This window comes from Plasmodium gallinaceum, assembly GCF_900005855.1.
Source record: "Plasmodium gallinaceum strain 8A genome assembly, contig: PGAL8A_v1_115, whole genome shotgun sequence".
NCBI lineage: Eukaryota > Apicomplexa > Aconoidasida > Haemosporida > Plasmodiidae > Plasmodium > Plasmodium gallinaceum.
Genome location: NW_021628271.1, coordinates 4799 through 22820, shown reverse-complemented (window position 1 = coordinate 22820; position 18022 = coordinate 4799). Strand labels below are relative to the sequence as shown.

At 20.8% G+C, this 18022-nt stretch overlaps 2 protein-coding genes across 2 annotated transcripts, besides 8 other annotated features; both read left to right on the top strand.

The window, feature by feature from the left end:
- Window positions 1–2989: 2989 nt before the first annotated feature.
- PGAL8A_00413300 (PIR-like protein) lies at window positions 2990–4353 on the top strand (the record flags this gene model as incomplete). Its single annotated transcript, XM_028672844.1, has 3 exons — window positions 2990–3048; window positions 3161–4013; window positions 4126–4353. 3 exons carry the CDS (start codon window positions 2990–2992, stop codon window positions 4351–4353), a joined length of 1140 nt encoding a protein of 379 aa, XP_028529356.1.
- A 1821-nt stretch (window positions 4354–6174) lies between these two features.
- Window positions 6175–6588: a repeat region.
- Window positions 6589–7054: 466 nt separating this feature from the next.
- Window positions 7055–7640: a repeat region.
- A 556-nt stretch (window positions 7641–8196) lies between these two features.
- Window positions 8197–8615: a repeat region.
- Window positions 8616–10191: 1576 nt separating this feature from the next.
- Window positions 10192–10734: a repeat region.
- A 361-nt stretch (window positions 10735–11095) lies between these two features.
- Window positions 11096–11521: a repeat region.
- Window positions 11522–11701: 180 nt separating this feature from the next.
- Window positions 11702–12378: a repeat region.
- A 439-nt stretch (window positions 12379–12817) lies between these two features.
- Window positions 12818–13368: a repeat region.
- A 2811-nt stretch (window positions 13369–16179) lies between these two features.
- Window positions 16180–17527, top strand: PGAL8A_00413200 (PIR-like protein; the record flags this gene model as incomplete). Its single annotated transcript, XM_028672842.1, has 3 exons — window positions 16180–16238; window positions 16351–17185; window positions 17300–17527. 3 exons carry the CDS (start codon window positions 16180–16182, stop codon window positions 17525–17527), a joined length of 1122 nt encoding a protein of 373 aa, XP_028529355.1.
- Window positions 17528–17886: 359 nt separating this feature from the next.
- Window positions 17887–18022: part of a repeat region that runs on past the window's edge.

Genomic DNA, 18022 nt, shown 5'->3' with positions numbered 1-18022 from the left:
TAAATTTTTTTGAATTAAAAATAAAACAAAGAAAAAAAATATATATCTTAAAATTTACTGCATCTACTTTTATTTAATCTATTTACATTTATCTGGCCTTGCCTGGCCTGGACCGGTCTTGCATTGCCTGTCCTGGACTGGCATCGCCTTGTGTTGTTTGGCCTTGCCTTGCCTTGCACTGCCTGGCCTTGCTGGGACTTTCCTTTCCTCCCCTTGCCTTGTCTTTACTCTGCTTGCCTTGCTTTGCCTTGCCTTGCCTGGCCTTGCCTTGCTTTGCCTGATGTGGCCTGGACTTGCATTGCCTGGCCTGGCATCGCCTTGCCTTGCCACATCTGGTGTAGCCTGGCCTGGCCAGAACCAGCCTGGCCAGTCCTGGCCTTACCTGTCTCGACCTTACCTTGCAGTGAAAGACCTAATGTGACCTCTCCTTGCCTTGCTTACTTTGCACTGCCTGGTCTTGCCTGGCCTGCCCCTGCCTGGCCTTGCCTACCTTCTCTGGCCTCAGAAGGCCTATCCTTGCCCGGACTTGTCTCGCCTGGCCCGGCCATTCATTGCCTCTTCTGGCCTAGCTTAGCCTTGCCTTTCCTTGCCTGGCCTTGACAGGTCTTCTTTTGAATTTCCCTGCTCTGCCCTGCCCTGCCTTGCCTTGCCTGGCTTGGAAGAAAAAAAAAAAAAATTATTGCTTTTTTTTAAATATCTTTTCAATTTGTTCTAGATAGTTGTATTTTTTTTTTTTGAAGCATGATAAAAAATTATATATAATTAATTTAATTTTAAATTCAATAAATAATTGAATTGAAATTTTGAAAGAAAATTAAAAAGTATCCTGTTTTTATTATTATATAATTTTTATGTGTTTTTGAATATTATTAGTAGCTTCAATGTAAAATTATTAGTTGTAATGAATTATTTTACATACAATCAATATTTTTAGAAAGAATTTATATTTTTAATAAGGATAAATTTTTATTAGAATAAATAAATTACTTTAAAAAAAAACAAATATCTAATTATTTAAATAGTATATATAAGGTATATACATTCGTAGCATCAATATAATTTTGTAACATTTAAAATTAATATAACGTTCTACATGCTCTGTATTAACTTGTTTTCTCATTATTAAAGAGAAACTATTGATCACTTTACTAATAAATCAACTAATAGCGGACATCAGAATAAATTTAGGTATAATTTGTTAATTGATTTAATTTCATATAATTCTTAAAATGTAATATTTTTTCATAATAGGATAAATATATCTTTTTTTTCTTAATGATTAAAAACAAATCCCAAATTTTTGTTTTATTATTATTTTTTTTCTATATATACTTTAATAAAACTTATATTAAATGCAGAAACTTTATATTTTAAAATTCTTTTAAATATTTATATTTTTTACTAGCATTTTTATAGAAATAAATTACATATAATTTTATTCACATGCATGTTACAGTTAACTGTAAAATTACTTCAACAAGTAAAATATTTGCTATCATATTTATTTCTTATTTCATAATTGATATGTATATATTATTTATTATTTTAAAGGATATTGATTTTTTTTTTTATTAAATTATTAATAATATGTAATAATTGAAATACATGCATATAAATTTTTAAATATTCTATTTCATTATTAAAGTTCAATAATTATATCTAAGTATTTTTATGTAATGGATGAGGTAAAATTTTCACTAATTTGTTATTTTTTATTACAAAATATATTTTTTTCATTAGATACAACCATAAATATCTTTTTATTGAATTTTTTTTAATTATATAAAATAGTATTTTTATGAATTGAATCTATTTTTATTATTCTTTTCTTTTTATTTTAATTTTTACTTTCATAATATTTATCATTCGATTTCAAATGTAATAATACAGTAAAATGAATAAAATTTAATTTTAAATTATTTTTTTAATGATCTTTTAATTAGCATGCTGCTAATTTTTCAAATTAACATTATAACAAAATTATAATTAATTGTATATTAAATATAGTAAATACATTCAATAACAGAGAAATCTCTAAAGAACTTATATCATTTGTATTTCTTTTTTCATTACTATAGTATCCATAAGATATATTAACTAATTTTATTATTGATTTAATACTATTATCTATTTTTTTTTTTTATTAACAATTTAAATAATTGTAATTTTTATCATTTTTTTTTTTACGACATGTAGTTTATTTTTCTTTCTATAAAAAATTAGTTTCTAATTTAATTCATTATAGAACATGGTTAAAACTAAAAGTATATATAATGGGATGTTTTTTGAATTAAACATTAGTATAACTATTTTAAATATTTTTTTTTGTTTTACATGCATAGGAATCTTGTATAATATATACTATAAATTATTTATCTAAAATATTAAAAAAAAATTATTCATTGAATAGATAAATTATTTTGTATTTTAATGTTATTTATTGACAAATTATAGATATTGATTAGTAAATTTTAATTTTTAAATATTTTTAATTTTTAGTTTAATTAATCAATATGAATGATTTGATGATTTATATTTAATGTTTAATTTGTTTTTGTTAAATATTAATTTTTCATGTACAGATATTTTAAATCGCATATAGTATAATTAAAAAATATATATTTTTATTTTTTATCTTTTTCATTGTTTCTTTTTTCTTTATATTATTTGAGAACTACTTTACCTTGTATATTTGAAAAAATTACAAGTATAATCTATAGGATTTCTATTGTTTTTAATTAATGTTACATTGAACAACGTGTTAAGAACTATTCGATAATATTTGGAATTTTTTTATATTCAAAAATTTTGTTTAATTATAATAAAATATATTTTTTTACATCATATTATTCGAATTACTTGAAATAATACAGAAAATTTTAATGGTATAAATATATATAAACCAAGTGATATTTTTTTGTAAATTTTACGAAATTTAGAGATTATGGAGCATTCGAAAATAATAAAAATAAAAATATTTCATTTCCCAATGATGATTATCTATATTTATTTGTTAGTGTGTATATTCCAATATTTTTACAGTATAAAGTAATATTCATCATGAAAAATATATTTATATATTATATTTATGAAAATTTGCATTATTCCATAAAAAATAATTTTTATAATTTAAATTTTTTAATATAATTCCACTTTATAGTTTTGAAACTGGAAAAAATAACCTAAAAACAGAATTATGTCTCAGAAGTGGAAGAGTTTTAGCAGAAAGGCAACAAGGAACAAGAAGTAGAAATGTAAGATCAACCAGGGATATTAAAGGCAATTTGAAAGTTTGGTTAGATACTATTGAAGAAGGTTTATTTGATCGAATAGAAGAGTTAAAAAGTAATCTTACACTTAGGAATGCTATGGATTTTTCACAATGGATGAACAAAAAGAGTGATAATATTACTTATGTATTAAATAGAGTACCAGATCCTATTGAAAAGAAAATTTTAAATGATACATTGACTTCATGGAGAAAACTTACAGATAAAGTTTTATTAGATCAAATATCAGATACATATGTCCATAGAATGGTTATTCCACAAAAGGTAGCAACTACTAATGGTTTGTCAATTACATCTGCAACATCTAACCCTACTTCATCATCTAATTCTACTTCATCACCCACACCTACTCAATCATATAACTTAACTCCATTTCCAATATCTACTACATCACCTGTATTAACCATATCTCCAACTGTTTTACCATCCGCATCTGATTTATCACCCACGTCTGATTTATCATCTACAACATCTGATTCTCATATTCATACTACTACCTCTTCTACAAATGATACAAGTGAGTCACCTACTGTTTTTCCTACAAATGAAATAAATAGTACTACTTCTTTAACGAATAATCCAACTGCATTAATCCCTACACAACATGGTGGTGGCTTAACTGGTGCAACATGCACAGGATTATTATGTGCACCAGCTTTTGCTGCTCTTCCTATTTCTGTTGTTCTTCTTGGGGTAGTTTTAGTTTTTGTTCTTCTTTATATGGTGAGACGAAGTTATTTATACAAAAATATATATATATTTTTTTTTCTTTTCAAACCATTTGTATAAATTAAAATTACATTCATTAAAAATAATTTTTTAATTTACAATATAGTATACTCCTGTTGGAAAATTTCTTGGAAGAGATAAACCAAAAAAAAAAAAAGCAAAAAAAAGATTAAATGAAATACCTATGGAATGTATAAATTCTCCTCAATTGCTAAAAGTAAAAAAAAAAGAAAATGCAAAGAGAAGTGTATTAGATAGATTTCTTCGTGCATTCGGTTACGACAAGAATTTTCCCTATATAGATGAAGAGATAGCCTCAGATCAAGTAATATAATGGCAAAATCTTAACGGAGGAGAAATTCTAATATTCATAACTAAATAACACAGAAAAAGTATAATATTAAATTAACACAAATAAATTTCTTTTGGGTTTAATATATAATGTTTTTCTATTAATATAATATTAATACTAAGGAAAAATTTTTTTTTTTGCTATCTACTTATTTTTAATTTTTGTTATATATAAAAATGTGTAAATATGAAAAAGAAATGTATCGCTTCTTTTAAGANTAGATTTCTTCGTGCATTCGGTTACGACAAGAATTTTCCCTATATAGATGAAGAGATAGCCTCAGATCAAGTAATATAATGGCAAAATCTTAACGGAGGAGAAATTCTAATATTCATAACTAAATAACACAGAAAAAGTATAATATTAAATTAACACAAATAAATTTCTTTTGGGTTTAATATATAATGTTTTTCTATTAATATAATATTAATACTAAGGAAAAATTTTTTTTTTTGCTATCTACTTATTTTTAATTTTTGTTATATATAAAAATGTGTAAATATGAAAAAGAAATGTATCGCTTCTTTTAAGAAATAAAAATTTACTTGATTATTGATTTGTTATTTTCTATGTTAAACACTTTTATAAAGCATAGGATAACTAATTTCGTAAAAAGTACGTAAAATAATATATATTATGTTTTTTAAAGCAATTATTTCTATAATAGTAAAATGAGAATATGTGCTGTTTAAATGTTTAACTATCAAAAATTTGTAATATTTAATACATAGTACTAATATAAGATATATCAAGCATTTTGTGCTAGTTAACTGGTAAATTAACTTATTTATTTATTTTTGAATTAATAAAGGACATTGCTAAAATATTAAAAAAAAGAGTTAATAAAGATAATGTAAAATAATATCAACTACATCTGTTAATGTTATAAAATCTCTTGTTGTAAATTAAAAAAATAATTTTTTCGTACTTAATATTTAAATATTACATAATAAGCATTTTCATAAACATACATGAATAAAATAAATAAAAATATAATCACAAAATATTTTTATTCTTTCTATTTTTTCATTTATCTTTTTGTGCAAAAAAAAAAATTATAAATAATCATATACAAATAAATTATATATAAATAAATATTTATTCATAACTTGAAAACCATTGCAAATTAAAATCAATAAATTTGAATATGTTCTGATCTAAAATTTAGAATGTTTCGATTTATATCTATTTTCAGTCTTCTAAGATATGAAACATTCCATCTTGTATGTGATTTATTAATTTCCTATTAATAAACTTCTATAAATTATTTAACACACAAATTAATAAAGAACATGCAGAATAGTGTCCATTAATTTTGTCTATTATCACATATTTTTCCTATAAATAAGAACGCATTATATAAATTAATTACATCGTATGAATAATTAAATTATTTAACCTTATAATTCTTTAAATGAAGTATGTTTATCTAATATTTTATTTATTTTTATATACCTAATAAATTTATAAGATATTTAAAAAAATTAATAAAAAGAGCACTTATTTTCATTAGATATTAAATATTTAGTATAAATATAAAATTTTGATTAAATATATAAATAACGATTCTAAAACAATTAATTATTTTTCATGAATATTATTTTTTTCATTTAGAAATAAAAATGAGAATTTTCGCTTTAAAAAGGATATTAATAATTTTAACGAAAAATTATTATTTTATATAAAATAAATTTTTTACAAATAATTAAAGTATTTTATAAAGGATATTTATGTTTTAATGAAAATAAGGAGAAGCTATTACTAAATTTGTGATTTATTAATTTCTTATTCAATAGTTTTGTCATTCATTAATTGCTTCTTCAATGAATTTGTTATAAGCATTGAAGAAAAAAATTAATAAAAATTGCGTAGAGTTTCCCCTACGAATTTAAAGAATTTATGTATAATTTTAATTCTATAAGCCAATAAACTCTTTTTATATATTACCTACATCATTGAACATTTATTGTTTTTTTAAGAGATATTTACTTACTTTAATAAAAATCCTTATTTTTATTTACAATTTAAGTTCTAACTGAACATGATTCCTAATTAAATATATTTTTACTTACTATGTTATGGACAAAATTTAGCAACTAAATCCGCTGCATTTATATTAACCAACATATGTAATTGATTAAATGCATATTAAATTATGAAAACATTATAAATATGAAAATTTTATTATAATTAATATAAAATTTTCACTTAAAAATTCAAAATAAAAATTCACTACATAAGAAAACTCTTTATTCTGTAAATTACTTTGTATATTTTTCAACAAACTTTTTTCATCCTTCTATCTCTTTTTTTTTCTAAAAAAAAATAAATAACTTTTTCATATATTTATTTTATAAAAAGAAAAAAAAAAAAAGATTTTCTTGTAATTTTTTTTCTTTCTTTTATCTATCTCTAGCATGGATAACTATTTATTTTTATTCTCAAAAAGGTTAATAAAATCTCTTATTAACCACTTTTATAGTATTAAAAAAATTAAATTAATAAAGAGAACGTAGAAAAAACTCATTTTATTTTTATTAAATTAAAATACTAAGCAAAATATTCACTTTATTAAATAATATTAAATGCATCAACTAATTATTATTTCTCTTAATTCACATAATATCCCATGTATATCATAATTACCTTTTATTTTTAATCTTTCATAAAAAGAAAATAGTCTACTGATTTATTAACTGTGTGTTCGGTGACTTTGCTAGAGTACTGAACAAACAAATTAATAAAGAGCATGTAGAGATGCCTCTACGATTTTGGTGTATTTATATATACATTTATATCCTTTGAACGAGTGATTCCTAATTATGTGCTCTACTTCGTTCAGCATTCTTTAATTACAATAGACATTTATTTACTTTAATAAAAATTCCTATTTTTATTAAAAATTTAAATCCTTATTGAATATTGAATATTAATTAAATGTATATTACTTGTTTCTTTGTTATGAGTTATGTTTAAAAATTAAATATATTGCTGTTGAATTAACAAACATAAACAATTAATAAAAATGCAAATAAATTATATGAATATTAATTACGTGAATATTTTATTGTCATATGTATAAAATTTTCTCTTACAAATTAAAAATATAAATATTATGCAAATTAAACTCTTTTATGAAAATATTATTATCTTTTAAAGATCTTATTTTTATTGGTTCTAAATCTTACTCTCGATTTTAATTTTACCAATTTTTCACTTTTTTTTTCCATCCTTTAAAAAAAAAAAAAAAAATATTTTTTTTTTTTTTTACGTATATTCATTTTTTCAAAAGAAAAAAATCTGAAAAAAAATTTAAATAATTTTTTTTTTTTTTTTTTTTTTTTTTTTCACGTTAGCACAACCAACTACGTATTCTTCATATAGCTAGTCCTTTTTATAACCAAAAAGGTTAATGAAGCCTTTTATTAACCATCTACATTATCATTCTCAAAAAAAAAAAAAAAAAAAAATAATAATAATAAAATCATTATCAAAAGAAAAATTAATAATTTTAAGTCATTATTACAATGAAAAATATAGAATATATCTACTTTTTTTCAGTGTATTTACTTATAGTGCAGCTATTTTTTGTTAATGTACTTTTACTGCATATATACTTTTTTTTTTTTTAGTACAGGTTTATGTGTGCACATTTTCCTGACATTTTAACATGAAGAAATAAAAGAGTTTTTACTTATTTTATTTATTTAAATATTATTGAAAATAAGTGATTGAACTATTTATAAACGGAAACTCTTATATGTAATCTTATTATTGTATTAGAAATTCAAAACGGCAAATAATATCTTTTATTTACTAGGTATTAAATGGTTCTTGAAGATAGACCTTAAAAAAAAATTTTATAATATTTCATCAAAAAAAAATAGTAAAAAACATATAAGTTTTATAGTACCAATTTATGTATATTTTGTATTTAATATATTTCCATTTTGATTCAAAATGAGTTCTGCATAATTTCCAAAAATAATGGAAAATATTTTTAAGGACTTAATTCAAGAAAAACATATAGTGGTATGTGCTGGTGATAATATCATTTTAACGAAAAAAATAATATGACATGTTAAATTATTAAGATAAATATGTAAAATTCTTATCAATAGCTATCTAGTGATAAATGTATAGATGTGTAAATTCTTTAAAATATCTATAATATACATAGAACAAATAATATATATCAAAATAATTAAACCTTCATTAAGTAAAGTAAAAAAAATCATTGAAGCTTAATAGGTGGACTATAAATAATATTATATACCTCTCTTTTATAATATTTAGAAAAATAAACTAAACAAGAACATTTCATTTTGCGCATGCTAAATCACAGGAAAAATATTCAATCATAAAAGAGTACAATAAAATTTTTAATCAAAAAGTATATACACTAAAAAAAAAAATAATAAATAATAATAATTTTTTTTTTATGTGTGTATCTACAACTTAATAAAATTATCGTATATATACATTTTTTTTTAAGCCTGTTATATTCAAAAATAAAAAAAAAAAATATATTATGATACTATTTTTTTTTTATTACTGTTAAAAAAAATGAATTCGAAAAAAAAAGTTAATTTTTTTTTTTGGAATGATTATGTAAAAATAACTATGGAGTTTATATATTTTTTTTTTTTGTTAAAATGTAATAATATGGTAATTATGTTTTACAATGCTGTATAAATTAACTTGAAAAAAATTAAGTAGTATTTCATGTTGATTAATAAAAATAAAGATTTTATATTTAAATATTAATTAAATTAAAATTAAATTAGAACAGATTATTCTTCTTTCTTTTTATTAATATGTTTGTTCAATACTCTAGAAAAGTCATTGAATAGACAATTAATAAATCAACTGGTAAAAACAGTAGGAATATTGATACCATCTCAACAATAATCCATAATGGATTAGCAAGCTCAAAACGAAGAAAGACATAACAAGACTTGGACTATAGATATTTGAAAACATAATAAAATTTAAAGAATCATAAATGTTCAATACAAATTGAAAATACCACATAAATTACCAGAACCGTATGAGGCATCCAATAAAGATCACTTTCATTGGTTCATAATTTGCAAAAGTAAGGTAAGAATGCATAAATTAACTAGGATTGAAACAAGCATGGTTTTATAATCATTGTTTTCATTAGTTAAATCATTGAAGGTAACTCAATTATCTATATATAAAACTATAGAAAATATGCTAAAATTAAAAATCAAATTAATTAGGCAGTTATTCAATGATTAGTATAAAAGAATCGAGTAAATAAGAAGGTTATGAAATTCTGAACCTGATTTAGTATTTAAGAAAGACATGGGTTCATTTATATGGATCGTAAGATATATTCTAATAGTCGATTAACTTTTGAAGAAGCTAACAATATTCATTTGAGTGATTTATTGATCTGCTTCTTACAACATAACTAGAAAAGTATATAAAAATAATTAGCTATGATAGACCAGATAATGTAATATTTATGTAGGCCTTGTTTTCTATATTTGAATTAGAAAACAGTAATATCATAAAAATAACATCACGACGAATTAAAACGTGCACCATGAAACAGGAATAGTGAAAAAGGTCATATAAAAACATGCTGTACATATCTGGTTAATAAAAGGCTTCATTAACCTTTTTGGAAAATAAAAGGAATAGCTAAATGAAGTATACGAAGTTGGTCATGCATACACACACAAAACAAAAAAAATTGATGATTTTTTTTTGTTTGTACTTTTTAAAAAAGAAAAGTACAAAGACTGTCAGAAAAAAAAAATTTGATAAAAAAAAAATGTAAAAATATTCAGAAAAAAAAATCGATAAAAAATCAATTTTTTAAAATATTTGTTACTAATAAATAAAATAAAAAAAAAAAAAAAAAAAAAAAATTTTTTTTTTTAGTGAGAAATTAAAGGAAATATTTTTATGATGAATTTTGTAAAAGAAAATTTTTTACATATAACAATAAAATTTTCACGTAATTAATATTTATATAATTTATTTTGTTTTTGTTAATAATTGCTTATGTTTGTTAATTCAACAGAAATATAAATTAATTGCTGAATATAACTCATAACAAATAAACTAGTAATTATAATTAATTAATAATTAATGTTAAATAAGTATTTAAATTTTTAATAAAAATAAGGATTTTTATTAAAGTAAATAAACGCCTATTGAAATAAAAGAATGCTGAACGAGGTAGATTATAATTAAAGATCATTCGTTCAAAGCAAATAAAAATATATATAAATATACAAAAATCGTAAAGACACCTCTACATGCTCTTTATTAATTGGTTTGTTCAGTACTATAGTAAAGTCCCCGAACATCCAGTTAATAAATCAATATCTTAAAAGAAGATGTGAAAATTGTAATATTATGGCTCATACGGTTAAGATATGTGGTTAATTAAAGGCTTCATTAACCTTTTTGGTAATAAAAAGGACTAGCTATATGAAGAATACGTAGTTGTCTATGCACACGCAGAAAAAAAAAAAAAAAATTATTGAATTTTTTTTGATTTTTTTTTTTAATAAATGGAGATACGTAAAAAAAAAATATATTTATTTTTTTTAATGATTTAATTGGTGAGAGAAAATTGGTAAAATAAAAATAGAGAGTAAGATCTAGTACCAATAAAAATGAGATCTTAAACAGATAAAAATATTTACATATAAAAGAGTTTAATTTGCATAATATTTATATTTTAAATTTGTGAGAGAAAATTTTATATATATGAAAATAAAATTTTCACGTAATTGATATTCATATAATTTATTTGCATTTTTTTACTAATTGTTTATGTTTGTTAATTCAACAGCAATATATTTAAATTGCTTAACGTAACTCATAACAAAGAAACAGGTAATTTACATTTAATTAATAAACAATATTCAATAAGGATTTAAATTTTTAATAAAAATATGGATTTTTATTAAAGTAAATAAATGCCTATTGAAATCAAAGAATGCTCAATGAAGTAGATTACATAATTAAGGATCACTCGTTTGACGCACATAAAAATATATAAAAATACATCAAAATCGTAGAGACAACTCTACATGCTCTTTATTAATTTGTTTGTTCAGTACTCTAGCAAAGTCACCGAACACCCATTTAATAAATCATTTACCTATTTCATAGAGCATTAATTTTTTTTTTAAGAGGCATTTATTTACTTTAAAAAATCCTCATATTTATTAATAATTTAAATTCTACCTGAACATGATTCCTGAATAAATGTATTTCTACTTATAATATTATGAACAATATTTAGAAACTCAGATACGCTGCTTTTACGTTAACAAACTACTTAATAAAAGGCTTTATTAACCTTTTTGGAAAATAAAAGGACTAGTTAAATGAAGGATATGAAGTTGATCATGTATACAAAAAAAAAAAATGTTCAATTTTTTTGTTTGTATTTTTTTTAAAAAAAAAATACAAAAACCGTCAGAATAAAAAAAAATTGATAAAAAAAAAATCAATTAGAAAAAGATTTGTTACCAATAAATAAAAAAAAAAAAAAAAAAAAAAGATTTTTTTTTTTTGGAAGGAAATATGATTTTGATGAATTTTGTAAAAGAAAATTTTATACATATGATAATAAAATTTTCACGTAATTAATATTTATATAATTTATTTGCATTTTTACTAATTGTTTATGTTTGTTAATTTAACAGCAATATATTTAAATTGCTGGACATAAATCATAGCAAATAAACTAGTAATTTACAATTAATTAATAATTAATGTTCAATAAGGCTTTAAATTTTTAATAAAAATAAAGATTTTTATTAAAGTGAATAAATGTCTATTGAAATTAAAGAATGCTGAATGAAATAGATTATGTAATTAAGGATCAATCATTCAAAGTATTTAAAAATATATATAAATACATCAAAACCGTAGAGGCAGCTCTACATGCTCTTTATTAATTTGTATGTTCATTACTCTAATAAAGTCACCGAATGCCCAGTTAATAAATCATGAAGCGAATAAATACCTCTTAATGCAATAAATTATCAACGATATAAACTATAAATATAAAGTTTACTTAAATATTCGGTCAATATAATTTTTACATTAATTAAATTATTAAACATTCTCTTTATTAATTTTTCTATTCTTTATTCTGAGAAGTGGACAGAACATGAATAAATTGAAATGTGAATAACGTAATATATTTGTTAATTTTTTAAAATTTTATTTCAGTAATTCTCTTCTGATTAATATTTATTTATTTAATGAGTATTATTTCTTTTTTAATTTTTTTTTCTTTTTAATTACATCAGTATTTCATTTAAATTCAATTGTATTCATATAATACTTTTCTTTTCATTATTTTTGTTAATATTTACCTCGTTATATAAACAAATAAATATATATATGGAATATTCAACTATAATTTATCAAATTATGTTTTTGATTCATTGTTTGTTTTATTAACATGGTGTTCGGTGACTTTACTAGAGTAATGAAAAAACAAATTAATAAAGAGCATGTAGAGATGCCTCTACGATTTTGTTGTGTTTATATATATTTTTATATGCTTTGAACGAGTGATTCTTAATTATGTGCTATACTTCGTTCAGCATTCTTTAATTTCAATAGACATTTATTTACTTTAATAAAAACGCCTATTTTTATTAAAAATTTAAATCCTTATTGAATATTGACTATTAATTAAATGTAAATTACTTATTTCTTTGTTATGAGTTATGTTCAGCAATTTTAATATATTGCTGTTGAATTAAAAAACATAAATAATTAGTAAAAAAATGCAAATAAATTATATGAATATTAATTACGTGAAAATTTTATAATCATATGTATAAAATTTTCTCTCACAAATTCAAAATATAAATATTATACAAATTAAATTTTTTTATGAAAACATCATTATCTTTTTAAGATCTTATTTTTATTGGTGCTAAATCTTACTCTCGATTTTAATTTTACCAATTTTTTTCTCTCTCTCTGAATTAAATCATTTTAAAAAAAAATGAATATATTTTTTTTTTTTACGTATCTTCATTTTTCAAAAGAAAAATATCTCAAAAAAAAAATTCCAATAATTTTTTTTTTTTTTTTTTTCGTTAGTACAATCAACTACGTATTCTTCATATAGCTAGTCCTTTTTATAACCAAAAAGGTTAATGAAGCCTTTTATTAAACATTGTTATATCGGAACACTTATTTTTATATTAACTATTATAATACTACAAATATTAAATAAAATAAGTTATTTATAGTATTATTTTAACGTAATATGTTAAATTATTTCTGTTAATACACCAATAACATCATTATATATATACATATTTTATCTGTTAATGTTCAAAATTTTATATATTTATTAATAAAATATATTATTTTCCTTTTATGAAATAATAGCTACTAATACAAAAAACTGAGAGTTAAACATACAAATTCTTCAGTTATCAAAAAAAAAAAGAAAAAAAAATTATTACTTTTTTTAAATATCTTTTCAATTTGTTCTAGATAGTTATATATTTTTTTTTTTTTGAATAATGATAAAAAATTATATTTAATTAATTTAATTTTAAATTCAATGAATAATTCAACTGAAATTTCGAAAGAAAAATAAAAAGTATTTTGTTTTTATTATTATATAATTTATATGTGTTTTTGAATACTGTTAATAGCTTTAATATAAAATTATTAATTTATTTTAAAGGATTATTTTACCTACAATCAATTGTTTTAGAAAGAATTTATGTTTTTAATAAGGATATATTTTTATTAGAATAAAAAAAAATACTTTAAAAAAAACAAATATCTAATTATATAAACAATATATATAAGGTATATACATTTGTTGCATCAATATAATTTTGCAACATTTAAAATTAATATATCGTGCTACATGCTCTGTGTTAACTTGTTTTCTCATTATTAAAGAGAAACAGTTGATCACTTTACTAATAAATCAACTTATAGTCAGCATCAGAACGAATTTAGGTATAATTTGTTAATTGATATAATTTCTTATAATTCTTAAAATTTAATAATTTTTCATAATAGGATAAATATATCTTCTTTTTCTTAATGATTAAAAACAAATCCCAAATTTTTGTTTTATTATTATTTTTTTTCTATATATACTTTAATAAAACATATATTATATGCAGAAACTTTATATTTTAAAATTCTTTTAAATATTTATATTTTTTACTAGTATTTTTATAGAAATAAATTACATATAATTTTATTAATATACATGTTCCGGTTAACTGTACAATTACCTCAATAGGTAAGATATGCGCTATCATTTTTATTTCTTATTTCATAATTGATATATATGTATTATTCATTATTTTAAAGGCAATTATTGCTTTTCTTTTTTATTAAATTGTTAACAATATGTAAAAATGGAAATGCATGCATATAAATTTTTAAATATTCTATTTCATTATTTTAGTTAAATAGTTATCTCTAAGCATTTTTATGCAATGGATGAGGTAAAATTTTCACTAATTTGTTATTTTTTTATTACAAAATATATTTTTTTCATTAGATACAACCATAAATATCTTTTTATTGAATTTTTTTTAATTATTTAAAATAGTATTTTTATAAATTGGATCTATTTTTATTTATCTTTTCTTTTTATTTTAATTTTTACTTTCAAAAAATTTATCATTCGATTTCAAATGTATTAATACAGTAAAATGAATAAAATTTAATTTTAAATTAATTTTTTAATGATCTTTTAATTAGCATGCTGCTAATTTTTCAAATTAACATTATAACAAAATTATAATTAATTGTATATTAAATATAGTAAATACATTCAATAACCGAGAAATCTCTAAAGAACTTATATTATTTGTATTTCTTTTTTCATTACTATAGTATCCATAAGATATATTAATTTTATTAATGATTTAATACTATTATCTATTTTTTTTATTTTTATTAACGATTTAAATAATTGTAATTTTTATCATTTTTTTTATTTACGAGATGTAGTATATTTTTCTTTCTATAAAAAATTAGTTTCTAATTTAATTCATTAAAAAAACATAGTAAAAACTAAAAGTATATATAATAGGATATTTTATGAATTAAATATTAGATATAACTATTTTAAATATTTTTTTTGTTTTACATGCATATAAATCTTATATAATATATACAATAAATTATTTATCTAAAATATTAAAAAAAAATTATTCATTGAATAGAAAAATTATTTTGTGTTTTAAAATTATTTACTAACAAATTATAGATATTTATTATTAAATTTAAATTTTTAAATATTTATAATTTTTAATTTAATTATTCAATATGAAAGATTTGATGATTTATATTTAATGTTTAATTTGTTTTTGTTAAATATTAATTTGTCATGTATAGATATTTTAAATCGAAAATAGTATAATTTAAAAACATATATTTTTATTTTTTATCTTTTTCATTGTTTCTTTTTTCTTCACATTATTTGAGAACTACTTTACCTTGTATATTTGAAAAAATTACAAGTATAATCTATAAGATTTCTATAGTTTTTAATTATATGTTACATTGAACAACGTGTTAAGAACTATTCGATAATATTAGGAATTGTTTTATATTCAAAAATTTTGTTTAATAATAATAAAATATATTTTTTTACCTCATATTATTCGAATTACTTGAAATAATACAGAAAATTTTAATGGTATAAATATATATAAACCAAGTGATATTTTTTTGTAAATTTTACGAAATTTAGAGATTATGGAGCATTCGAAAATAATAAAAATAAAAATATTTCATTTCCCAATGATGATTATCTATATTTATTTGTTAGTGTGTATATTCCAATATTTTTACAGTATAAAGTAATATTCATAATGAAAAATATATTTATATATTATATTTTTGAAAATTTGCATTATTCCATAAAAATAATTTGTATAATTTTAATTTTTTAATATAATTCCCCCTCTATAGTTTTGAAGTAGGAAAAAATAACCTAAAAACAGAATTATATCGCAGAAGTGGAAGAATTCTAGCAGAACAACAACAAGGAACAAGTAGTAGAAGAGTAAGATCAGCCAGTTCAATTGAAAGCCTCTTTAAAATTTGGTTAGAGTCTTTTGAAGGAGAATTTTTTGATGAACTAAGTAAATTAACTAAAAATTTTACAGCTGAGAATGCTCAGAATTTTTTAGATTCGATGTATAAGAGAGGTGGGATTATTACAAAAACATTAAATTTACGACCAGATCTTGATGAAAAGAGTTTTTTAAATAATGCCTTAACTTCATGGAGAAAGTTTTCAAAAGATGTTCTATTAGATTCGGCAATAGGTTCATATGTTGATAGCTTGTTTAATACCGAAAATATAACAACAAATAATACTGGTTTATCATCTGCATTACCATCTACCTCCACTTCATTACCCATAGCTACTGAAACATTTAACGAAACAATATTGCCCATATCTACTCCATCACCTGAATTAACCATATCTCCAACTGCTTTGCCATCCGCATCTGATTTATCAACCACGGCTGATTTATCACCTACAACATCTGATTCTCATATTAATTTTACAACCTCATCTACAAATGATATGAGTGATTTACCTACTGTTTTTTCTACAAGTGGAATGAATAATAATACTACTATAATGAATAATTCAACCGCATTAACCCCTGCAGATCAAGGTAGTGGCTTATCTAATGCGGCATGCGCAGGATTATTATGTGGGCCAACTTTTGCTGCTCTTCCTGTTTCTCTTGTTCTTCTTGGGGGAGTTTTTTTTTTTGTTCTTCTTTATATGGTAAGAAGAAGTTATTTATGCAAAAATATATATATAAATTTTTTTTTCTTTTAAAACCATTTGAATAAATTAAAATTACATTCATTAAAAATAATTTTTTAATTTACAATATAGTATACTCCTGTTGGAAAATTTCTTGGAAGAGATAATCCAAAAAAAAAAAAAGCAAAAAAAAGATTAAATGAAATACCTATGGAATGTATAAACTCTCCTCAATTGCTAAAAGTAAAAAAAAAAGAAAATGCAAAGAGAAGTGTATTAGATAGATTTCTTCGTGCATTCGGTTACGACAAAAATTTTCCCTATATAGATGAAGAGATAGCCTCAGATCAAGTAATATAATGGCAAAATCTTAACGGAGGAGAAATTCTAATATTCATAACTAAATAACACAGAAAAAGTATAATATTAAATTAACACAAATAAATTTCTTTTGGGTTTAATATATAATGTTTTTCTATTAATATAATATTAATACTAAGGAAAAATTTTTTTTTTTGCTATCTACTTATTTTTAATTTTTGTTATATATAAAAATGTGTAAATATGAAAAAGAAATGTATCGCTTCTTTTAAGAAATAAAAATTTACTTGATTATTGATTTGTTATTTTCTATGTTAAACACTTTTATAAAGCATAGGATAACTAATTTCGTAAAAAGTACGTAAAATAATATATATTATGTTTTTTAAAGCAATTAATTTATTAACTGGTGTTCGGTGACTTCACTAGAGTACTGAACAAACAAATTATTAAAGAGCATGTAGAGGTGCCTCTATGATTTTGCTGTATTTATATATGTTCTCAAATGCTTTGAACGAATGATTCTTAATTATG